General features: G+C 44.7%; 1 protein-coding gene across 2 annotated transcripts; it reads left to right on the forward strand.

The window, feature by feature from the left end:
• The first annotated feature begins 775 nt into the window (after positions 1–775).
• FAXC (failed axon connections homolog, metaxin like GST domain containing) lies at positions 776–25783 on the forward strand. Of its 2 annotated transcripts, XR_014881461.1 has the most exons (7): positions 776–1174; positions 1912–2047; positions 5442–5638; positions 11863–12080; positions 14943–15059; positions 16649–17014; positions 17280–25783. XR_014881461.1 is itself a non-coding variant. In XM_085217600.1 (6 exons), exons 1-6 carry the CDS (start codon positions 900–902, stop codon positions 16930–16932), a joined length of 1227 nt encoding a protein of 408 aa, XP_085073726.1. In that variant the 5' UTR covers positions 776–899; the 3' UTR covers positions 16933–25783. The 2 variants fall into 2 exon arrangements, 1 of the variants encoding a protein (XP_085073726.1); XM_085217600.1 differs by having other exon boundaries at positions 16649–25783.

Here is a 25783-nt window from a genome sequence, read left to right on the forward strand (position 1 = left end):
AACCTGAGATTTGCAGGTGTTGGTGCAAAGAACTTTTCTTTGTTTTATTTGCTGCCCTAGTGTAACATTTAGCAGTACCTCATCATGACACTGCTGCTGGTCTCCCTTCCTGCCTGTACTTTGCTGTTTGTGTGCTGCCTATAGCATGGAATAGCCTCAGTTCCATGAAGAAGGAGCCGTGACAGCAGTTCACTAAGGTGAAGGAGCGCAGCAGGGCTTGGAGGGAGCAACCTGTGTGTGAAGTGGGGTTTGCTGGATTGCTGGGACCTCTGATCAGCATCTGAGATCTGGCTTCCAGACTGCTCCGTGTGCTGTGCCCTGGGCCCCAGGAGCTGAGGGCAGGCTGGAGCACACAGTGCTCCCACCCTGTGCACCTGCCTCACAGGTCGAGGTACTTGCTTTAAAGCTGTTCTGCTGCCTTTCTGCTGTGCCCTTCTACTCCTGGAGGTGTTCTGCTCTCTTCTGCTGACCTTGTCAGGTGACAGAATAACAGAGCAAAATAAGCACTCTGTCTCAAGCATTTGGAAGAGGGCCCTGCTGTTTCGTGCTGTGGTTGGGAACCGGTATGTTATGGCAGGTTGTCCTTCATCTCAGCCACGGGCTAGCACACGACGCCCCGCTCCTCGGTGAGGAGCACCGCAGCGCATCCCCTCTCACAGCGCCGTGAGGAGCCCCCCCCAACCACAGCCTTGGGGCAGGGCTCGGCCGGGCAGACGCGTCCCCGCGCTCAGGACGGCGGGTGCCCCCCTCAGGCCGCTCCGCGCACCGCCGCCAGCCCCGCGCAGTCGCGCCGCGAGGGCGGGAGGGGGCCGGCAGCCGGCGGAGCCGCCCGGCCGGGCAGGGCTGCGCGGAGCCGGGCCGGACGGAGCGGAGCGGGGGATGCGGGGCCCGGGCGCAGCATGCTGTGGGGAGTGGGGCTGGCGGCGCCTCGCTCTTGCGTGGCGGACTTGAGCCGCAACCGCAGCCTATCGCTGGGCTGGTGCGCGGGGCCCGAGGAGCCGCCGCCCGCGCTCTATGGGGGCGAGCTGGTCGCCTTCCCGCTGGCGGGCGCGGGGGCGGGCGGCACCATGGCGGCGCTGGGCTCCGACTCGTGGTGGAAGAAGACGCTGTACCTGACGGGCGGCGCGCTGCTGGCCGCCGCCGCCTACCTGCTCCACGAGCTGCTGGCCATCCGGTGAGCGGGATGCGGGATGGGGTGCCTCGGCGCCCCGTTCTGCCCCGCAGCCATTTTGCGTCGCCCGGCGCAGGGGCGCGATGCGTCCCGGGGACCCGGCGTCCCGCCTCGGGGCCGGGCACCGCGGGGAAGCGACGAGCGGGGGTGTCGGGCGGCGGCGTCGTGCCCTCTGCGGAGATGGCGGGCGGCGGCTGCCCCGGTGGGGGGGGAGCTGGAACGGGGGCCGAGGGCCGCGCGGTGGACGGGCCGCGGAGCAGCTTGGAGCGGGGCTGAGGGGCGGTGAGCCGGCTGGTGCCGGGCCGGAACAAAGCCCGCCCGATCACGGTGGAAACGGCCGGTGACTGCTTCGGGGCGGCTGGAGCGGCGCTCACCTGGAAGGGAAGGTGGCGAGGCCCGGTGTTGCACCCCGGTTGGGCGCGGCGTGCGTGCCGTCCGCAGCCCTGCGGCGGGACGGGGCCGCGGGGCCTGGGCCTCATCGCTGCTCCCTTTACGGGCGGCCGTGGCAGCTTCCCGCGGTACCCAGCGTGGGAGCAGCTGGGCTGCCGCAGCAACGACTGTGCGTTGTAGCGGCCCTCGGTCTGACGAATAAAACATTGCGGTCATACGTGAAGGGAGGATGCGTGTTTGGCCTCAGCTGGGATTTTTCCTTTGTGTGTTTGAAATGCTGATTTATGATGCTTTTTTTTTTTCTTCTTTTTTTTTTTTCCCCCTCCTTAATTTGTTCCATTTTCTGACAGGAAAGAACAGGAGATTGATTCAAAAGATGCTATCATACTGCATCAGTTTTCGAGGCCCAACAACGGCGTTCCAAGTCTGTCACCTTTCTGTCTGAAAATGGAAACGTACCTAAGGATGGCTGACCTACCCTACCAGGTACATCCATACAGTTCTCCTTTATTGCCACAGCTCACTGTAGTTGCTTGAAATAGGCATCCTCCCAATTTTTCTCATGCAGAGAAATGTATATGTGTACATACAACTGTCCCGGTAGGTGACAGCTCTTTTGTCTCTGGTGAAATTTGGTGTTTTGGTACATTAAAGTTACCACTTGAATGTAGTTGATCTATAACAGCTCTAGGTTTAATTGGTGAAGCAAAACTAATGTTGGAAGTTAACTTGTCTGGAAATGCTAGGACAATAGCCTGCAGTTCATTGAATAATACCGTAAAACTGAAGAACAGTGTTACATGGTCTTTAAATTTGTCCATGCTGAAGAGAACGAGGTGAAGTGGCTGCAGCTTCTTGTTTTCCAGAGGGTTTCACCCTGGTGCTCTCCTGGGAAGATGTGCCTCTCTTCTGCTTTGCCTGGTGTCACCGGGGCCTGCCCTTCCATGTGGCAAAACAGGGTTGCTCTGCAGGCCTGTTCAGTTGCGATGCTTTGGGTTGGGTGCGTGCTGTCTGGTGGTCACCAGGCAGGTTGTGCAGAAAACAAAATCTTTGAGACATGAGATGGGTTTTTCTGCTGTTTGTATAAAGCATTGAAGTCACTGCAGATGTCGTATTTGTTGTTACTGTTGTACTGAGAATCTTAGGTGGAAGAAGTCTCTTTTTCCCCAGTTATTTAAGTCTGAGCTGTGGCTGAGTTGCATGCTCACCTTGGTTGGGTTCAAGTCACTTTTTTCTGCTGCACATCCAGGTATTAGGAAGAATGTTTTGATTGCATCTGGTCTTTTGCAGAGGAAAAAAAAAAAACTATTTGAGAACTTGATTTTGTATTTGTGATTGATACTCATTCATATTTGTATGTGATTAAGCTCCTTTATTTTGGATGTGAAAGAAGGTCTAATTAGTACATTGGGCTTAAGCATTTAAAAGCATACGTTTTAATGTTTATTATATTAAGATTTAATGGCACTTGAACAAGGTACTTCAGAGCATTTAGCTGGGAGTTGGACCAGATGGCCTCTGGAGGTCCCTTCCAACCCCTGCCTTCTATGGTTTTCTGAGAACAGCCTGAGGGATGCAGCTGGAGACATACTGTGGGTCATCACCTTCCTGGGCAGGGGCTGCTTAGAAAGGGGAGAGTGAAGCTGAGCTGTATTTTCAAAATGTTTAATGCTTTTCTTCATAAAGCTTATATTAAAGGAGCCCATTGTGGGTGTTTGTGGAAGCCTTTTGGTTGTTCCTTGATTTCCTTATGACTATTAAGATTTGGCTATTTCCATGATCTGATGAGTGTTTGTGCAGCAACAACGTGCTGTTTTCATACCAGGTCTGTGAAAATGGCAGAGATGGCAGTCTCTATGAGAAGAAACATGAGGAAAAGTAAAGCATAAGCTACAGTAATTGAAAATGTAGAGCCTAATTTCTTCTGGAGAGTACTATAAAATTACCCCAGAAGAGCCCTGTGCTATGTGGTTTATAATTTCCTCTATAAATGAGGTTCTCAGGAGCTTTGTAGCCTGCAGTTCAGGTTAAAGTACTGTGAGGCATGAGGGCGTTTTTTTTTAATGACGCTACCATAGCTTTCCTGCTTTGCAGCTGGACCAGTTTTCAAGTGGAAAATTGGTAAATATTTGATGGCAATTAGTAGCAGCCATAAGAATACTGAGATTTCAAGCCTGAAAACATCCACTTGAGAACAGCAGATAGAGGAACTGTAGAACTGAAATTTGTCCCAAGATAAAGGTTTTTTCGGGTCATTGAAAGACATTTCCTGATTTGTTTGATAAACTATATGCAATGAAACATGAAAATCCTGCAACAGTGGTTTTTTTTTTTCTTTCTCCTGGGTTTACCCAAATCGACTCTCCTAAAAGATCTTCACCCATCATTTGCATTTTTTAAAATTGTGATATTAATGCAGCATTAACACAACATTTTACATGATGTATTTATGTGCGTGTATGTGGATGAATAATAAGAATCCGCTTTGTCTGGGTTGCAAATGATACAGACTGCAGTAATTATATGTAATAAGCACATCTTCAAGTCCAGCAGCTTCTGCAGAACATCAGTATTTGTGCACAGGAAGGTAAATCGTACTGAAGGTGCTATGGACTTCACGCTCTCTATTTGGTTTCAGGTGTGGGGCAGTTTTGGTGTTTCTCCCATTGATCAGAGCAGTCACCTGCACGTGCAGGCGGTGTGGATTCTGCTGCTTTGTTCATCTAGGCTTGGATGCAGTAGATCAGAGGTTACATAATCCAATATTCCTGCTGTAAGATTCTTGCTTGGGCAGAAATCCCAGAGAAGGCTGAGACCAGCAGGTTTTGTTTTCTCAGCAGCGTTACCCATTCCTTCTGTTTTGATCTGAAAGGGTTGGGCTTCTGGGAGTGGCCACACATGGGTAGTGGTTGCACACTGGTGTTTTAAGCAATAGCCAGGAGGATGTGCATTCAGGCTAAGCTGAGCCACTGGTGTGTGGTGACCCTCTCCATCCCCAGTGAAAAAATATGTTATTACTGCTGTACAAGTGTTACATGGAGGAGATGTGCCCATGTTCAGCAGCTGGCTAGTGCTGTGCTGGGCAGCAGGGCTGTGCCCTCATAGATCCAATTGGAAGTGTGTCTGAAGATATGAGAGATTTCTAAGTTACAAAATTGCTGAAGTGCATGTAAAGAGAGATTTCCCTCCTGCCTGGTGAGGGAATGATATGTCTTTAAGCTGTGGGCTCATGATTGTGTTTTACCTTCAGAAACAGTACAGCTATCTGATACAGGCAGTGAATTTGGATGCCCTGTCCCTGAAGGCATTCGAGGCCAGGTTGGATGGGGCCCTGGACAGCCTGATCTAGTGGGTAGCAGCCCTACCAATGGCAGGGGACTTGGAACTCAATGATCTTTAGGATCACTTCCAGCCTAAGCCGTTCTGTGATTCTGTGAATAAGCATTTATAACGTACTTGTAACACGAAAAGTGCTGCTCTGTGTGAGAGCCAAATTAAGGCATGATTCCTGTGATTAAAAACTTGTTTATAATGATGGACCCAATCTTCCGGGAGATCTGAGTGTCCCCATCCTCTTAAATAACCCAGGTCCTTAAATAATATTAAATCACATGGCATCTAATATAAAAATGTGCAATGCATTGCAGGACCTGGAAATAATTATTTGGGGTTTTTCATATTGCACAGAGCTGTTGCTCCGATTGAATAGCTGGAGGATATTCCGATTGAATATCCTGGAGTGTTAATTAAGAAATAATATTGCTTTTAAAAACAAGGAAAGTTATATTAAAAAGCTTTATTCTTATTGAAATGGAATCTGAAGGGCCTTTTTTTTTTTTTTGTCTGTATGTTTGTTTGTTTACTTGCTTTTTTTTCTTAGAACTATTTTGATGGAAAACTTTCCCCTCAAGGAAAAATGCCTTGGATTGAATACAATCACAAAAAAGTGTCTGGCACTGAGTTCATTATTGACTTTTTGGAAGAGAAACTTGGAGTGAATTTAAATAAAAATCTTGGTCCACGAGAAAGAGCTGTTTCCAGAGCAGTGACAAAGATGGTGGAGGAGCATTTCTATTGGTAAGCTTGCATGAAAAGGCTGGCTGTGTTCTGCTGTCAGACCTGTACTGTTTGTCTAGAAGTGAATACTTATTTTGTCTTGGATACCCAACTATTAATTTCACAGCCTTTTCACTGTGGAAAATTGCTGCTTCTTTCTGCTTGTGCTGGAATGAGTCAGGAATGACTCCTCTGAGAGCTGCAGTGATGTGGGGGCAAGGTAAGGAGTTGGTGTTGCAGAAAGGAACAGCAGTGGGCTGTCTGTCTGTCCTCTTCCTATGACCTCCATGCAGAAGCAGCCTCGTTAATGAGGAGCAAAACCCAACGTGGCTGAAAAGATTGGAGCTGTAAGGGGGGAGACAAACAAAATCCAGCGTATGGAGTGAGTCTGAAATATTATGGATATCCTTACAGTTACTGGTTTTAATTATCTGTATGTGTGATTACAGTATGGATTACTGCCTCATTACTCCTGTTAGTAAGTATTGTTGGCATCGGTGCCAGCTGATAAGGTCTGTACTAGTTGTGGTATCCCAAGAAGATCAAAAATGGTTGTGAATGGAAACCCTAAATATAGCTTTGCTGAGACTTCATGCATTTTACGGATACCTTTGAATATAGCGTCTATGATTTTTATTTTTTATGCTTCCTGTTCCCCCACCCCAACTTTTCAGTCCTTATTTTCCAAGTGTCCTTTCCTGATCCATAGAAGTAGCAGGTGGACATGGCATTTTGGGTATGGCATTGGATACCTTGGCAGGCATAAGGCTTTTTCCCAACAGTTTGCTTTCTTGCATGCATTTAAAGTTCTTGCTGTACTGAGCCTTGCATTCAGACATAACTTTTTTTTTCCTCTAGAAGAGCTGTGTGATATAGCTAGAACGCATTTACCTTTCTTCCGTTCATCTTCTTATTGAAAATCAGTAGCAACACGTGCACGCATAGTATTTTGAATCACCTGTAGCATTTCCTGGTAACAGTTGCAGCATTCAGGAGTTTAAATGCTATGATTTAAGACTGTAATCCTTAGCTTCCCGAAAGTGACTTTCACTAGTGAGACCTATCTGCTGTATCTTCTCAGAAATCTGACTGCAGCTCTCAAACTACAGTAGTCTGCAAGTGTGATTTCTTCCTTTTGTTGTTCCTTTTTTCTCCCATAGTTGTAGCTGCCAGAGGGAAGACGTGGCCTTTAGATCCCTTAATGCTCCATCTCCTTACCTAAGTGTATTGATTGTTTCATGGTCCACAGGCTTAACCGCTTTTAATGTAACATTACTGATGACAAACTTGCACAGCTCTTGTGTTTCTGAATTATAGATTGCTCTTTCCTTGGTGAAGCCATTGGCTGTCCATCCATGTTCCCACTGAGGTCATTCAGCGCTGTTGGGCATGAAATAGGAGAGCATGGGACACAGGTACTGCAGATTCAGGTGTTGAGCTGGGGCACTGAAGTAGATGGACAAAGCAAGAAGTAGGAAAAAAATAGGCACTTGCCTCATTGTGTATTCCTCTTTCCTTTTCTCTTTAGTCATGCAGGTGAGTTTCCCAAGGGCGAATATTATTTTTACTGCAGAATTGAAAGACCTAGCTTTAAGTTTTGTTGTATGTCCTCGCTGTGAGGGTGTATGTGAGAGGGCTGCCGTGCTGGTGAGACCACGCTGTGCTGGTTCTCTGTACTAGGCCTGAGCCAGAGCTATGAGGCTTCACGCTGATGTAACTCCTGAATAGCAGCTCTGACCATCCTGTAGTTAACCATGATAAAATCAGGCAATAGCTGTGCAGGGCTTGCACTGGTGCTGAGCCTTCCCATTTCCCACCAGGAGCAGAGGGTCTGTTTGTGATGTCCTCAGTTCCCCTGGGGGGAAACTTGTCACAGTCATGGCCTTTCTGCAAAAAATTTATAAAATCAAGCCTCCAAAGCAGTGATATAAAATGTGATTAATACAGCTTCATTGCCAGCAGCATGCAAAGTAATTTCATCATAAATAGGTAATGCTGTATTACATCAATTGAATGAACAAGCAAAGAACGTCCTGTGGATTAGCTCTGTGGATGGAGCTAATCTGGGTGGGTGCTCAGCATTCTCCTGAAATGTTTAGCCTCTGCTGAACTGATTGCTTATCTTTGGCTGCAGTTCTGATTGCTTAGTAACCCTTAAAGGTGGAAACTGCTGCTCTGGCTGGAGCTGAGAGCAATGTGGGACTGTTGTGAACCCCAGCCCTAGGCTGCGGTGTCCGGCAGAAAGCCAGTGAGTGATTGAACATGCCTATTTTAGAGCTGGGATTAGAGCTTGTCTCTGAGATGCATAAGACTGCTGCTGGAGCTTCTGTCCCTGGAGGAAGCTTTAATTGTCAGGCTTTTGCTATGTTTAAATTGGCAAAAGAAAAAAACCTTTTAGCTTAGGTGGGGGTGAGGTTGAGTCAGTAGGGAAGAAAGGGGAGAGCAGGCTGCTTCTGTGCTTCAGGGACTAGGCCTGAGGTCCTGGTTGTGTGCAGGCCTCTGTCATCTCCCCACAGCTTGTGCTGGGTCACCTCCACTGTCTGCAGTGATTGCCAGGGGCTCTTGAAAACCAGTTAAAGGCATTACACTGGTTGCCCTTATTGTCAAACACAAGTGATTTGTCAATATACACACACACACATAAACACATTCATTTCTTACTTTGTCTTTAAGAAGATAGTGTAAACATCACTAATGTATTGCATGTTTGAAGGACAGGAGGAGCATGGTATGATATGCAAATGACTGACAGATGTTCAAACTTGCCATGTATTAAACAATACATGTTTAACATCAAGCCAGTTATAAGAGTACATCTCTCCTGCTGTTGAGGATGATGACGCTTGAATACCACTAGTGGCTTAAAAGCCATTCTCTCTGAGAAGTTGCACAGCAAGTAAGGTAAGATTTGTGGAAGGGAATTTATTAGAATCCTTTCCTGTATCAAGAAATTCCACTCTGCAGAAGATTTAGATGAGCAAAATAGCTTCCAGTTTGCATCCTTTTGAGCACCACCCCTCCCCCTCCTTTTCTTTCTTTTTTTTTTTTTCTTTTTGCCTCTTGAGTTACTTGGGGGATAATCAAGCAAGCTGTTCCTGATGAGTCACTTTCTCTATCTCTTCTGATTTATGTATTGAGGCCAGAGCTGCTGTTACATTTATACTTCAGATTTGCTTCACCCCTGTAGCGTTTCTTTAATGCATTATGGTTTTATTTATACTCTTAAGAATTCACATATATTCTGGCACGAATGGAGGTGCTAATATTTCCCAAAATTATACAGAATAATAATGTCATCACATACGTTCTGAACGACAGTTAGTTTTTATAGTTAGTATTTATAATTATGCTGAATTATGTTATATAGACAACATGATTTCTGGCTTTTCTTTATTTTTATAATACTCTGCTAATGTAATCTAAGCAGAGGAACGATGGTTGGAATTAAGCACAGAGGAGCATGTTTTGGTGAAAAGCACAGATTAAATTAATCCTTGAATATAATTATTTTAACAAACTGCTTATAAAGCTAGTTTTAAAAAGATGTTTAGCTGTCCGCCTAGACATGACCCTACCTTTTTCTTTGCTTTTGCATGCTCAGAGGCCTAACATTTTTGGCATAAAATGAGTGGTTGTCTGTTTAGCTGTCTTTGATGCACACATAAATTTGAGATTTGGGACATGCAACAACTTTACTCACTCAGAGTGACAGACACACGTCCAAGATTGGGCTCGATGGTGTAGCCGAGGCAGGGTTACCTAAATCTTGTCCTGTTTGTTAACTCTTATCTGGCCTCAGCCTCTTCCAGACCCAACTCTTCCCCAGAACGAGTAAGTGAGCGTTATAGAAATGTAGTTTTGTTTTACATCACAGGCTAATTAGTTTTGTGGGAAACCTTATTTGTGCTGTCTCATGGAATCGAAGTTGTCCCAGACATGGTTGATGGCTCAGTGCGATGCCAGCTCACTGGTGGAGTCAGAGTGAATAATAGTCATGGCGGGTCTGGAGGGTCTGCTGGTCGTGTGTGACTGGGATGATTTTTCAAAAATGCTCCAGCAGTCTCCTTTCTGCTTCCTTGCTTTGTCTTGCCTTGTGTTTCTTGCTACCCTTCTATGGTGACCCCTGTTATGCTAAAGCAATTACAGTAGTGCTGCAGAATGGCCAGTGGGTAAAGCTGATGAGATCCGTGCTGGGGGATGAGGGTCTTCATAGCGACATGCATAGCTATGCTATTAAAGAGCAGGTTCTTGCAGTTTACTTGAGTAAATAGTATGAATAATAGCTGGCACACACAGATAATAGTTTTAATTATTTCCTATGGTTCGCATCCAGCCCAGATTCCTTCTTCAAAGCTGTATTTGTCCAAGGGACTTTTTCCTCAAAAGTTGGTGGTTTTGATATTTCAGTACCCTCTGCTTGCTGGCTTTGTGTTCTCCTTTCCTGTTGGTGCTCCTTTCTAAATCCAGTCCTGTTTCAAACTCTGCAGAAACCGGCCCAAAAACTGTAGTTGGTTCATCCACTTTGAATGCTATTCAAACTAGATTGTGCAACATCTCCATTCAAAACATCAGTGAGATGCTGCTGTCGTACTAATACAGTACAAGATGTCTTTTGGAGAAACTTGGTGAGGATAAAAGAAGTCAGAAACAATGCAGGTGCATTTCTGTTCTTTATTCTTCATGCAGTTGCACTGAAACCTGCACGGGCCTCACTGTTGCAAAATATAATGAAGCAGAAGGCAGAATTGTCATGCAGGGGACAATTTTAAAGGGAATTAAAATACCTTTTATCCTCTCAGAGAGAACATAGTACATTTGAGTTTTAAGTGGCATTTTTTCAGCTGTTATGCCAAATACGTTCTTTTTACCTTGTGTTATTAGTAATTCAAATAAGGACTGTGTGGGACTGTAAAGATTAGAACATTTTCACGGTGTTCAAGTAGTTGCTCACTGATGGTAATTCCAAATTCAGCTTCTGGTCACAGTATACTGGAATTTGAGAAAGTATATGTGTGAAAAAATATGCAGGAGGTCTCTTTTTTTCCCTCTTATATTGAATTAGTTGATCCATATAGGCATAAAGAGAGTGCGATTTGAAATATGGACAAAGATAGAACTTAAGTCAAGTTACAAATTAAAAAAACTAATTTCCAGCCATAGTGGAAATGGAAGCATTTAATTATTAAGCACCATTCAGTATTTTACATACATGCATTTGCAACTTTTGGTATTCCAACTTTTCTATCAAGCTTCATTAGTGTATAGAATCACCAAGGTTGGAAAAGACCTACAAGATCATCCAGTCCAACTGCCCACCTATCACCAGTAGTTCTCACTAACCCATGTCCCTCAGCACAACGTCTAAACGTATTCTGGACTCCTCCAGAGTCAGTGACTCCACCACCTCCCTGGGCAGCCCATTCCAGCGCCTGACCACTCTTTTGGAAAAGTGGTATTTCCTAACGTCCAGCCTACATCTCCCCTGGTGGAAGCTCAAGTCCTCATGAACATTTTTTTCATACAGTTCACAGTGAGTAAGCCTACTTCTACATTTTTCAGTTTGAAAATACGTAATGGAGCATAGCTATAAATTCCCAATGTTTCTTAGACCCTTGGCTTCTTGCATTTGTCACACCTACTTAAAGATGTCTTCAGCTCTTCTTCCAGTATCCCTTGAACCTGTGACAGAAGTTGTATGGTCTCTCCTTTCTTCAGAATGCCTTATATCAGAAGGTGCTACATATCAGAAAAGTTAACATAGCAGCAGCAACAAATGACCTTTGCCTACAGTATTAGTGAAGAATGAAAAATATGTAGCTGGTAACACAAATTTTAATGAAAAGATCTTTTGAAATAATACTTTGGCCGTTTAATGAAGTTGAAATCCAACCTGAAATACAGTGGAAGCCTTCAGAAAGGTATCTTGTGTAAGATCAACATCTTCATTAAGGGAAAGAAAATTCAGATGAGAGCTAATCTGATAGGTACCACCTCTGCAGCTTTCTTTTTTTCTTGTAAAGATTATGTCATGGTTAACCTATGAAGAGAGCGGAGATCTTTTTGAAGAATCACTGCTACAATATTTATGTTGGTGCAAAGTACTGCTGAAACTTAGCCAAGCAGTAATAGAGTGCAAGGAGAACAGGCTGGTGGGAAAGGCTGCTTTCTCCATATTCCTCTGTTTTCCCTAGCTGTGTGCTCTCTGGGCATTGCACTGTTATAACTTGGTGTTTGCATCCTTGTAGGACTCTAGCTTATTGCCAGTGGGTGGAAAACCTTCACGAGACGCAAAAGATGATTTCAGTTTACGGCCCCCTCAGTGATTTGCTGAAGTGGATTCTCTGCCATCTGACCAAAGGGATCGTGAAGCGGGAGATGTACGGTCACGGAATTGGCCGCTTCTCTGAGGAGGAGATGTACACACTGATGGAGAAGGACATGCGGACTCTAGCAAGTCTCCTGGGTAACGTACCACAAACCACACACCTTCTCCTTGTGCCTCAGTGTGAAATGGCCGTATGTCAGCCTGCTCACGGGCACAAATAATCTCACTGCTGTCAGGTGCCGTTCACACTGCTGCTGTTCCCCGGTGCCACCTTCGCTCCTGGGGGGATGGGTTTCATTCCTCGCTCTTTGTTACCAAACTGCCTTGCTAGGAGGGTAAGTGGGTTGCTTCTCTGGGCACTGAGTATTTGTATCTGGAGGAGCAGAATGCGGCCTTTTGAAAGCCCTTAGCAAATGCTGCTTTCAGCTGGATGTTGCTGCGTTTGGTTGGTGTTAGAAGCTTCATTTAAAGCTGCTGGTAGGAGATGGGTCTGTGTTGTCAAAATGGATGGTTTTAGGCTTGCTGGCTGTTGTAGGTGGACAATGCAGAGATTGTCTTAAGGTTGACCTCCCTCAGCCAGAACCGTGCAAGCCTCATTTCTGTAGTGTAGCTCAGGCTGAAGTATGAACTAAAACTATTTGCACTGTGCTTTTCACCTTCAGTCTGCTGAGAGCTAACTGTACTATGCTTTTGTGTGAAAATATGTATTTTGATGAGTTCATCTGGGGCACGTTATCCCTTACTTTGAGCTTGTCCCTCCCTTGGTCCGATATCCAAGAGGTGGTGCTGATGTGGGTTTGTTGTTCCCTGTTACGATCCTTTAAGTGGTGGTTGGGCAAGAGGGTCCTCCCTGACCAGTCCTGGCTTCTGCACTCATCTTGTGCTCGGGAAAGCGGACAGATCATGTGCTTGAACTGTGGGATGGACAGGAGGAGAAAAGGTAGCCAATAGAAGGCAAAAAACTGAGTGCTTGCTAAGCAATGGAGGGGTGTGAGATGCTTTTGTTCTTTCAGGGTGTTTGGGAAAGAAAAAAAATTGCAAAGGACCTAGAGGGAGCTGTGCAAGTTTTCTGAAATGCGGAGAGCTGCTGGGTTGGGAGCAAAGTGAAAAAGGAGTTACGGTCATGGACAGTGGGTGAGGGGGAGATTTGTTGGCACTTCTTTCTCTGTCGGCTCTTTCTCATGATGCATTTTGTTGTGTAAGGTTGTTTAAGGTTGTTTAAGAAAAATTGTAGATTTTCTTTTGAAGAAGCACTGTTTTTGGAGGCCAAGAGGTCAGAAGATTTCAGAAGGTGAAGTTACAGCTACTTTCATTAGTTACTGGGTGGCAGATGTTCATCACCATCAAAATCTGTTCAAAATTTGTCCAGTTTCCAATTGGAGGATGCATGCTCTCAGCCTTCAGGCAGATGTTCCTACTAGTCCTTCCTGACCTCCCTGAGCTGCCTGTGCCATCTCCTGTGAAGATAAATGCTGTGATCAAACCATTTATTTCACTTGTTTTTGCTTGGAGAAATGGCTGGAAATCCTCAGACTTCTCTTTAAGATTCATTTTTCATTGGTTGGAAATAATTCTTCCGTTCTCTGGATCTCCTCCCTGCTCCTACATCTCCATATGTGTTTTCACAGTATGTGTTGCTTGTGGTGGCAAAAAATGTGAAGGGCAGTCACAGAGCTGACAAACTGGGCGACATCTGCTTTTTTTACTGTGTGGTGCACCTTACCAGCTGGGGTTTTATTGATTGTTGATGAGAAGGTTGTGCCTCATGTGTTTTAAAAAGCCTTGATGGGCACCTGCTGTGTTATGGTTACTTTACTATGTTACTAACTGAGTATTGTATATTTCATTTTTATCTTCCCTTCTGAAATGAATGTTGTATTAGTCACTATGTTACTATGTTTGCCACTGTGATTATTGGTGAGTTTCCCTGCTCTTTGGTAATTGCCCTGACTTGCCATTAACACCAGCTTGTCAAGACTTTCTCCAGCTGTTCATGGCTGGGTCTACATACCCTTGGCCTTGGGTCATATTCCGAGCTGGGGACAGGAGGTGAGTTAGAGACACTGCATGGGGCAACCTGGTCTAGAGGGAGGCGTCCCTGCTTATCACAGGGGGGTTGGAACTAGAAAGGTCCCTTCTAAATCAAACCATTCTGTGATTCTATGACTTCCAGCTGACTGGAAGCTCTCCTCATTCACAGGGTTGATTTGCAACCTGCTGTTGTTCTAGTGGAGTTGCTTTGCAGAGTAACATTGTAATGGATTGAGACCCAGCTGAGCAGTCCTAAATTTATAGTGTTGTCAGGTGAAATGGGATTTTACACAGCATATTACTGTGGTTTGGGGACCTGTTTTTGAGCTGTGTTTGAGATCAATGACTGCAGAACAACACATAAATACAGGAAGTACACAACATTTACCCAGTACGTAGTCGTCAGAGAATAGATTGGTGCAGTTCTGAAAGAGCTGGGGAGAGTTAACTCCATTTCTATATCACTTTTGACATGCTGTGGGAAGTTATTTCTGTGTATTGCATTGCTACATCACAGTGCAGATGGATAACAGCCTTTGTTGTGTTGTATTTTAGAATTTGCTGCATTTTACTGCTGGACAGTTTTTCTAAACTCATTTAATAACCCTAACATTTAATAACCTGCTGAATTACAGGCAGCTTCTGGCATAACAGGGGAAGAATGTCCTGGGGAGATGGGGTAACTGGATTTGGAGAATTCAATTACATACAACATTTCACAGGGTTTATAGCACTTTGGGCAAAGGCAGGGACAACGCAGCCATCTAAGCTGACCTCTGAAATGCCACATGATTCACTTGCTCTGCTTTCTCTCTTTGCTCCAGGTCTAATGCCTATGCTGGGGAAGCGTGCAGTACTGGATGTTTTCTTGTGAATGATGTCTTTAAAGATGATATTCTTCTCTGACTTTATCTTGTAGAGGGGAGGAGGACATGTCCCCATTAAAATACCTTGCTGTTTTATTTACAGGTGACAAAAAGTACATTATGGGACCAAACCTTTCCACTGTTGATGCCACAGTTTTTGGTCATCTGGCACAGGCAATGTGGACGCTACCAGGGACTAGACCAGAGAGACTAATCAAAGGTAATCAAAAGTTTAAAGTGATCTATGACAAAAGAACAAACTTTTGGTGGCATTTGCTGTATTTAAGTGTGGAACATGTTGTAGGATTTTCATAGGATTGCAGGAGCTGCTCTCATGTTTGATATATAGCATTTCTATTCTATGATTTTTTTCTTTTTTTTGGTGAAGTTCTTGTTTGTTTTCGCTTTAATGGTTTGAATGGTAGTTGTTTCCATTCCTGTGTTTGATCTTTTCCCTGCTTGACATAGGAAAGGCTGAGTGCTTATAAGGGATGAATGCTGAGTAAAGTATTAGAAGCTGTGAGCCAAATTCTGCTGAGCTAAATAGTTTCATTGACAGTTGAACTGCAAATACTGTTGTCCCACTGAAATTTAAGCTTTTGCTGTTATAAAGGACACTGGGCAAGGAGAAGAATCCAGTCTGGCTTTGGAGTAAGATGAATTAGAAACCAATGTACCATATCTCCTTCCTCTCATCTCCAAATTTTGTTACTTCTCGTGGAGAGGTATTGGGACATGAAAGCCTGGTGGAAGATCATGGCATCACTTTGTAGAATAAACATAGTGTGAAAAATGGAAAGAACTGAGGAAGAAAAGGATGTGAAATAGCTGTAAAAGCAATGAATCTGATCCATAGACCTACTCTGCATAAGAGATAGCTACTGAGGCAGTAGTTTGGATTTTCTTGTTATTAAAGCTTTTATTTGAGGAAAAAATCCCTGTCATCGAGGGTTTGTGTCTTGAGGGTCATAAATAGTCTGTACAGTAAAACCTTTGATGTCTGAAGAGTCACAGATAAAATTCAAAGGGTCGATTGGTTTCAAGAAAAAGTATGCTGATTGTTGAAATACTTTGTGTCTGACAAAAATGAACAGAAGGTAATAGATGCAGGTACCTGAGCAGTATGGATGATGCTCCATACCTATCCAGCTACTCACGCTGTGATATGCTGTGAGTGCAGGTTTCATGTTCACGTTCATTTTCCACTTAATATGCTGTTATTTCTTTGCTGTTTGGAAGTTTTTTAGTATTTTCTTCTCTCTAAGCACACGTGTATGTATCTACACATGGCCTAACACACCCGTGCGGGCTACAAATGCTAGAGATGAATCAGAAGAAAAACAAAGCCATAAATTTAACTTGCAGGCAATGCTGCCATCTGGTGGTGCAGATACAAAACATCCAAATTCACAGTATTTTAATAAATGAGTGAGCTGTGCACGTAGACTTGAGTTCAGTCCTGTCTTTATAAACTACAGCAAATAAGCAAGAGTTTTGCTAGAACAACTTACAGTATTAGTATCTTGTCTTGCTTTATTTCTGTTGAGGTTGAATTTGGCATGGTTATTTCACTACATGCATATATGTTCCTTTCAGTGTAGCCTTTCTTATTGTATGTAGGTTAGTAGTATCTGTATTAAGCTATGTGGAAATTGTAAGTTGACTGGATCTTGCAGTTTTGAGACAAGGCTCTGATGCTTCTTTGGAAGGAACCTGGATAAATTGTTTCCAAACAATGCCAAATCAGCTGATAGGTTAAATTTTTATTGACTGAATATACTTACTGGAATGTGTTGCGCTGTGTTTCAGGTGAACTCATTAACCTTGCTATGTATTGCGAAAGAATAAGGAGGAAATTCTGGCCAGAATGGCACCACGATGACGATAACACTCTGTATGAATCTGAGGAAAGCAGCGACACAAGCAAGACTCACTCCCCCTTGCAGGACTTCAGTTTTTATTCAAGGACAGAAACATTTGATGAGGAAGGGAACAGTATTTCTCATACTCCTGACACAGATTACACTGGACACTCCCTTTTTGATTCAGATGTGGACATGGATGACTACAGAGATCACGAACAGTGCAAATGATGCGTACAAGCATCTCTTGTTTTGCAGACAAGCTGTTTCTTGGGATCAGTTGGATTTATTTTCTGCTCCAGGTTGGGAGAAGGTTGGTACCACCTCCAAGAGACCATTGTGCTTGACTTGGCTGTTACATGCTACCTGGACTATCTCAACCTTATTTCATTTTGTGTAATTGTTCAGGTGGAACCAAGGTAAACAGTTATTTAAAACACACTATGGGCAGACTAGAGGTCCAGATGACAACAGAAACTTTCAGTCTACGTTCTTGCTTCCATTGAAAAACAGTTGAGTGGGAGAAACCTCCAGGAGGTGCAGCATTTGTAAGCTGGTTTCTGTTGATATCTTTACAGGAATGGGTCAAGGACAAAAATGGAAGACTGGCACACCTTTCTCATGTGGAAGAAAATTATTGATGCTGATTTGGTGCAGTTTCAGGAAAGTTTTGATAGCTACCTGCAGTCTGGGTGATCACGGAGTGTCTGCGGGATTGAACTGCTCTTGATTCTTTCAGAGACAGACAAGGAAGGCAGGAGGAAAATGTGTTCCTACAAAAAGGAACATTTTAGCATTTCTTGTTCTTTGCAAAAGGTTGAAATCACTGTTCTAGAATATTTTTATTCAAAAGAAGAATACCACGCTAATCTGGAAAGTGTGTTGGCCGAAGCCTGGCTTCAGGCCTTTAAATTTCTTCTGTGTTTTTGAATTATTAGATGTTTGTTCTTCCTGCCACTGGCTGCTACTGATGTAGAGAAATGGGATTCATTACTGAAAGCCTGGCACCGGGTGCTTTGTGTTATTTTTGCAAAGACACATCAAACCTTTAAAGTTTGCAAAGGAACTTGAAGTGTTTTTAGGTGTGAGGTGCTGTGTAAATATAAGGTGTTATCCTGCAATCATGTGCTTTAGAGCTGGTTGGGATGGTGGGCATTTGCTGGCTTTTAATGCACAGTTCCTAAAGGCAGTGTGTGGGAGCAAGCTGTGAGAAGACAGTGGTGTCACCGCGTATTCTGTGAGGATTTCTAGGAGTTGAAATAGTGACTGGGGTTGATCATAAGGCCTCTCTGGTGGCATACTTTTGAATCTGGAGAACCAAAGCAAGAATAGCTGCACAGGTGCTGATGTGCTCTGGTGTTGGTGTGAAGATAAGAATGGATCCACTGGGTTGGCCCCCCTGTTTGAAGTTAAGCATCTACACCTGTATTGCTTGGTAGTGAGTGGTTGATTTTAATTAGAGAGAAAGCATGTGGAAATTTGAGATGACCCTGGTCTTTGTAGAAGTGTATAAAATCAAGCTTTGTCTGCGTAAGTTGGTGATACCCTGTTGAAATTAGTTTAATCAGGACTTACTCACTGAGTTACATTTCCACAAATCACGACCTCTCAGCAGAAATTTTGTCATATGTTGATTGTGAGAATAGGCAGGACACAACTACTTTATGATGTTAGTTGCTGATGGTCCTAGTAGTCTGGAGCTTGAACTAACTCCAGCTTTCAAAGAACATGTCCCTTTCCTGCACTATAGAGTGTCTTCGACTGGAAAAGGCTTGTTGTGGGGAACGCCCAGCTAGCCATGGCTCTGCAAGCAGAGGGGACAAAGCTGCAGCGAATTCCGTGTCTCTTCCATGTCTGAGAGCTACTGCAGTGAGAGCAGGCAGTTTGGTCTGAGGTGAGCACAAACTTGCATCTGTTTCCTAAATTCCCAACACGCTTGCTTGAAGCTGTGCTCCAGCCTCTATAATCATGGGCAAATCTCTATTGTCATGTTTGCAAAAGGAAAGTGAACCAAAACTGAGGAGGGGAAAAGTATGACCCAGTTACCTGGGACCCTTCTTAGGAAACTAAGCACAGGAACAGGTCACAAGGACATGAGTCTTGAAAGCACAAGGGGCAATGGTCTGACATGCCTGTGAAACTTTGCAGGTAAGTCAGGGCAGATGCAAACATTTACGTATTGGTATTCTGGATAAAATGCATTTACATCAAGAAGCTCCTCTTAAAAAATACTTATGATTTGGGAATTCTGGTAGAGACATTCTCATTTGTTTATCCATCTTTTTTATCCATTTTTTATTTTCATCATGTTTATCCATCCTACTTGGAGCTATCCTGTGGGCTTGGGTGTTAGAAGGTAAGGGGGCCTCCGAAAGCTAGTCAGCATTTAAACAGCTCTTCTTCCAAGCTCAGAATCGGTGCATCCCTGTGAGCAAGAAATCGGGAAAAGTTAGCAGGAGACCTTTGTGGATGAGCAAGGAGCTCATGCGCCAGCTCAAAGGAAAGAAGAAGGTGCATGAAATGTGGAAAAAGGGTCTGACCACTTGGGAAGAATATAGGAATGTAGTCAGGGCCTGCAGGGATGCAGTGAGGAAAGCTAAAGCCCACCTGGAATTGAATCTGGCTAAAGTGATAAAGGATAATAAAAAAGGCTTCTTCAAGTATGTTAACAGCAAAAGGAAAACTAGAGAGAATGTGGGCCCCTTACTAAGTGAGGGGGGGGGTTCTGATAACGGGGGATGCTGAGAAGGCAGAGATACTGAATGCCTTCTTTACTTCCGTCTTCAGTGAAAAGGCTCTCCAGCAGGAATCCCACACCCTGGAGGTTAGTGAGAGGGTCTGGGGAATGGGAGACTTCCCTTTAGTCAGGAAAGAGGACGTGCATGAGCACCTAGGCAGTACTAAGGTCCACAAGTCCATGGGACTTGATGGGGTGCATCCACGTGTGCTGAGGGAGCTGGCGGAGGTCATTGCCGAACCGCTCTCCATCATTTTTGAGAGGTCTTGGGTAACAGGGGAGGTCCCTGAAGACTGGAGGATAGCCAATGTCACTCCGGTCTTCAAAAAGGGCAAGAAGGAAGATCTGGGTAATTATAGGCCTGTCAGCCTCAACTCTGTCCCTGGAAAGATGATGGAACAGCTTGTGCTGCATACCATCACCAGACAACTGGGAGAAAAGGAGGTTATCAGGAGTAGTCAGCATGGGTTCACCAAGGGGAGGTCGTGCTCGACCAACCTGGTGGCCTTCTATGATGCCGTCACATGCTGGGTGGATGGGGGAAGAGCGGTAGATGTAATCTACCTTGATTTTAGAAAGGCGTTTGATACTGTCTCCCACGACATCCTTATAACAAAGCTGAGGAAGTGTGGGATAGACGAGTGGACAGTGAGGTGGGTTGAGAACTGGCTGACTGGCAGAGCGCAGAGAGTCGTCGTTGGTGGTGCAGAGTCTGGCTGGAGACCTGTAACCAGTGGTGTCCCCCAGGGGTCTGTGCTGGGTCCGGTCTTGTTCAACATCTTCATCAGTGACCTTGATGAGGGGATAGTGGCCACCCTCAGCAAGTTTGCTGATGATACGAAGTTGGGAGGATTGGCTGACACGCCTGAAGGCTGTGCTGCCATTTAGTGAGACCTGGACAGGCTGGAGAGCTGGACAGTAAGAAACCGGATGAGGTTCAACAAAAGCAAGTGTAGAGTCTTACACCTAGGGAGGAATAATTGCATGCACCAATACAGGCTGGGGGATGAGCTGCTGAAGAGGAGCTCTGCAGAGAGGGACCTGGGCGTCCTGGTGGACGACAGGTTGGCCATGAGCCAGCAGTGTGCCCTCGTGGCCAAGAGGCCAAAAATGGCATTCTGGGGTGCATTAAGAAGAGCGTGTCCAGCAGGTCGAGGGAGGTGATCCTCCCCCTCTACTCTGCCCTGGTAAGGCCTCATCTGGAGTACTGTGTCCAGTTCTGGGCTCCCCAGTACAAAAAAGACAGGGATCTCTTGGAAAGAGTCCAGTGGAGGGCCACAAAGATGGTGAAGGGCCTGGAGCATCTGCCCTATGAAGAAAGGCTAAGTGAACTGGGTCTGTTTAGCCTTGAGAAAAGATGACTGAGAGGGGACCTGATCCAGGTTTATAAATATCTGAGGTGTGGCGGCCATAGTGGTGAGGCCAGTCTCTTTTCAGTGGTACGTGGAGACAGGACGAGGGGAAACGGACATCAGCTGCAGCACAGGAAGTTTCGCACGAATGTGCGTAAGAACTTCTTCACGGTGAGGGTGATGGAGCACTGGAACAGGCTGCCCAGGGAGGTTGTGGAGTCTCCTTCTCTGGAGATTTCAAGTCTCGCCTGGATGCCTACCTGTGCGACCTGGTGTAGGGAACCTGCTTTGGCAGGGGGGTTGATCTTGATGATCTCTAGAGGTCCCTTCCAACCCCTACAATTCTGTGATTCTGTGATTCTTTTCAGCATTAGGAGAGTGTGTTTTCAGGTATGGAGCCCCTGCTGGCACCAGATGAATCCCAGCAGTGAGTCATGGTTATTAAAAGACCAGCCTGAGTTCATTGGACAGAGTCATATTTATAATTTTCCTGGGCTGACCGGTCTGTCGGTGGCAGCGATGCTTGGGGCATCCCAAAAGGCAAAATGATCAGAAGCCAGTGATGTAATTTTACCCTTTCATATGTAAGCAGCTGCATTTGGATATCACATGGCGATATGTGACAGTGGGCACAGAAATTGGCATCACTACCACGGTACAAAACTGGTGTCATGTTGTGGTCTTCTAACATCTGAAAGTTTTCTTGATCAGTGCCCAGTGCTTTGTTCCTAGAATTGCTTCTGTGATGCATCTGGTGTTGTACATCATAGGGCATGTGTATGCATTTATATATATACACACACATATATATGCTATTAGAAATATGTGTGTGCATGTATAAAAATATGTGAGTGAATATATGTATATGTATGTTTTGGTGCCAAAAGAAGCAGTATGGTGAGAAATAATCTGAGGATTCATCCTCAGCAGAGACTTGACTTCGCTTTGGTAAGTGTGGTGATGGGCTTTGTTGCAGAAAAGTGAAACACGGAGTGGATCTGAAGGGGCTGTGGAGGGGGAAGGAACGTTTTGTTGTCAGCTGATATTTTTTTCAGTGATGTAATCAGTTGGGTGAATGTATTTTGTAGCATGTCACATGCCTTCCATTTCTTAGGAACTACTCAGGTTATTTTAGAGAAGTTACTCAATAAGTAGCTTTCTCCTTATGACAGCTATTCTAGGTGTTCCATGTTTGGCTGTGTTTCAAACTAGAGGTGAAATTAGAAAACAATATTTATTTAGGAATTAGTGTGTATAGTTTTTGTCAAGGTCTGGTAGTAAATCCTTGAGTTAATTTATCCTTTCCAGAAACAAATATTGACTGTTAGACCTGTGTTAAGGATTTAATCCAAGCCTTTCTCTTTTGGAAGCTGGCCTTGGCAAAATATTTATAGGGGAAAAATGTTTAGAGAAAGAAATTGCTTTATTAACATCTGTGGAAAAAGTGTTAAATTGTCTTAGTTTGCTTGGAGGAAGAGTGGACAAGAGTTGTCTTCAACAAAAATGAAAGTTTTCAACATTTTGCTAAAAGGGCAATGTTTCCTTAGTCTTGAAAAGGTTTTCTCCCCTTGCTCATTTCTTTTTTTTTAATCTCCATGCTTGAGGGGTTGTGCAAACCCTACAAACTGTCTGAAAGCATCTTAGAATCACATGATTGGAAGGGACCCACGGGGATCACCAAGTCCAACTCCTGGCTCCACGCAACACCACCCAGAATTCAAACCCTGTGGCTGAGTGCATTTTCCAAATGCTTCCTGAACTCCAGCAGCCTGGGGTCGTACCTACTGCCCTGGGCAGCCTGTTCCATGCCCACTGCTCTGTGGTGAGGAGCCTTTCCCTAATGCCCACCCTGACTGTCCCCTGATGCAGCTCCACGGCTCTTTATTTCCCTTGGGTTCTTCATTTTATTTCCTCTGCATTTTTTCTCCCTCGCTCTCCCCTGATCAAAACCTCAGTAGAAGCCTGCTGGAAGCACCCCCAGGCCCTGACCGTGGTGCTGCAGGGGCCAGGAAATCAGGTGTCACCGCAGTGCTGAAACCTGGGACCCAGGCCCAGGAGCACCGATTGCCTGCTGTGTGAGGTATGAGGGCCTTTTGAAGCTGAAGGGTGAAAGTGACCACGATGTTGTGCCTGAGATGATGCAGACCCTGCAAGGTTTCTTAGCGACTGGGGACTTCTTGTAGGGCAGCATTAGAAAGGGTTCAACCTGTGTCATGAGAGCCAAGTGCATGGGAGGTGCTGGAGAGCAGAGCTGGTGGTGGGGTCCCAGCCATGACTGCGGGCTGACCTGGGGAAGCAGCAGGGTGGGCTTGGGAGCAGGCAGTGTGTGTGAGGGGCCTCGTTCATGAGTAGGGAGCGGCTCTTTGTCTTCACTATGGGACAGTGTGGTTGTGTGGTTGCACCATTTTTTTATTTTGAACACTGCCAAATACTGAGTATTGTATTTATTTCCACAATGCTTCTGTGAGAGAATGATAATTGGTCTTCTCACCCTCATTTAGCGAATGGGAATTAAAAAAATACTCCGTGTTCCCACTGTAGTTAAATTTAAAGCAACCTGGTTTGTGGGTTTTTAATTAAAAATATATTCTTTTTTGAACTGTGAATTGCGTAACACTCTTCATGTCAGGATGGATTTGTGTGTCAGTGTCAGCATTGCTGGCTCTGTCAGCAGAGCTCACTGTTACTAAGTGGGGAAATAGATGCTGGGCTGTATAGGTCCTACAGAAATTGTACAAATGTGGTGCTTGATTTAAGAACCAAACCAAACCTGATGTTTCAGATCTGGAGGACTGTTCCCATCTAATTACAACACTGCAAGTCACACATTTTGATCTTTAAAACCTTGGCAATGTCCCTCCAGATCTGTATTCTCTTTGAAAAAATATTGCCTGAAATATTTCTGCAGCAATAGTTCAGGCACAAATTTCCTTTTGTCAGTGATGTCTGCTCAAGTAATCATGACAGCTTCATACTGTTTTCATTGAAAGGGTTGTATCTGTCAGATACTGAGCCGTACAAAATACTGCCTTCTGGAAAAGTGTGTTATGTGCAGATTTATGCAGGGCAGCTCACCAAGCAAAATTTCTGTGGCAGGGGATGAAATCAAGTGGGTCTTGTCCTTAGATGTTTGAAGAATTTGAATCTGTTTCCTGACAAGTAGCTACTTAGTCTAAACCCTCCATCACCAAAAACTGCAAAATTATAAATCAGGCCTATAATAAAATAAAGCAAATTATGGTCTTTAAACACAGAGTTATGTTGAACAGCCATGTAGCTGGTATATGAAAATGGATATATGTAGTGTAGGGGTGAGTCGTGCCCATACCTGTCAGTGGCTGTGATCTGGAGGAACATCCAAGCTGCATTGTCTGATCTGTGGACAAGGAGGATTGGAAGTACCCTTGAATGACCACAGTGATTCTCAGCAGCATATTAGTGCCTCCGTATCTGTGCGCTGCGCCGTGCTTCAGCTGCTTGTTACCACTGAGGACGTAGTGGAGGGGCTTCCTTAATGCTGCTGCTCAAGTGGGGCTGCTGCTGTGCTGTTGTCCTGTACCCATGCTGTGTTCTGTATCCTTGTGAGAAAGGACAAGAATCCCTTTTGGTCTGGCTCCTTTACATGGCACTGCAGTGGCTGTGGCTTCCTTCTGATAGTGCCCAGTGGGGTGTGTGGGCCATCGTGACCCACTGGGGTGTCCTGTCAAGGGGAGACCTTCTCCATCACCCCATACTGCGTGGGCCTCCTGTGTGACGATGAAATGGGTGCGTGGAGTTTCAAGCTAGTGATCTCAATCTTTACAGCTTCGCCTTAGGTGAGAAAAGCATTGCAGCACGGATCAGCTCTGTCTCAGCAATTTTGGGCAGTGCTCTCTGATGGCCATTGTGAAGAGCTTTTCTTGCACGCCTTTCCTTACGCGCTAACATGAAGAACTTCTCAGCAGAGATTTTCACAGGTCTCTGAGGTGTTTGGAAAGAAACGGGATGTCTGTGTGCAGTATGGGAATCTTAATCAATGAAAATGTTCAGTGAGTCACTGCGGTGCTGAGCTGTGAGTACTGTATCCTGTTTGCCCAGCTGGCAGATTTTGAGGCCAGAGATAGTTATGGACATTGAGTGTGACTCATACATAAAAAGGACCCTAGCATTTCATCTTAACGATTTCCACATCCAGCTCAACAAACTTAAGCAGAAATAGAGCATCTGCTTCCAAAAGGCATTCAGCTTCTGCAGAACAGCAAGATCCTGCCCCTTTGAAGTCACTGGCCCAAATGCCATTAGCTTCAGAAAGGCCAGAGGTTTCCAACTGGGCATCCAAGTGACCCAGAATTTATCATTTCTCAGTCCTTTGTCTGAGTCACTTGGAAGCCCTCATGTAGAAATTTACCTTACCAGGGCTGTTCACTAGTGGAAGGCAAACAAGATGTGACACTGGTTGTTTGTTTTTTAAACTCTTAAAAAAAAAAAAAAAAAAAAAAAATCTTTTTAAGCTTCTCTTGTGATGATATTGTCACTGGGCACGGTGTATGCTCTTCCCTTGCTTTTTAATTTGTTCTTAAGAGTGGTCTTCTCTTGATTGTACAGGTTTTTATTTTTTAGAATACTTGAAGAATGCGGGCCCCAAAGTTTTAACCTTCAGGGTGTAAAATCAGCCAAGAACAGAGCATAGATGGGTGCGTATGGGTGAGGGATGTATCCAGCTCTGTACAGTGTACAAGGTTTTCCTAACAAAGTGGGGTAACACATTGCTAAATGAGGACTTTAATGCTGTAGCTGCATTGTGTTGTTTGTTGATGAGTTCACAAGACACACATTATTTTAGCACTGTTATTACTACTAGTTTACAAAGCCATATTTAAAATTGTACACTTAATTGTAACATAACTTTAAATTGTGTACTGTGTTGATTCCTGTATGTATATATGAAAATCTGTATATTTTGTCTTTATGCCATATGTCATTGGTGTATAAATTACAAGTAATGGATCTAAAA

This window comes from Meleagris gallopavo, chromosome 2, assembly GCF_905368555.1.
Source record: "Meleagris gallopavo chromosome 2, MGAL_WU_HG_1.1, whole genome shotgun sequence".
Taxonomy (NCBI): domain Eukaryota; kingdom Metazoa; phylum Chordata; class Aves; order Galliformes; family Phasianidae; genus Meleagris; species Meleagris gallopavo.

Excerpts from the sequence above, each read along its gene's own strand:
- FAXC (XM_085217600.1), top strand. The coding sequence starts at position 900 with ATGCTGTGGGGAGTGGGGCTGGCGGCGCCTCGCTCTTGCGTGGCGGAC. Across the intron at positions 5,639-11,862 it reads GTGGAGGAGCATTTCTATTG|GACTCTAGCTTATTGCCAGT; the intron begins GTAAGCTTGCAT and ends GCATCCTTGTAG. Across the intron at positions 12,081-14,942 it reads GACTCTAGCAAGTCTCCTGG|GTGACAAAAAGTACATTATG; the intron begins GTAACGTACCAC and ends TTTTATTTACAG.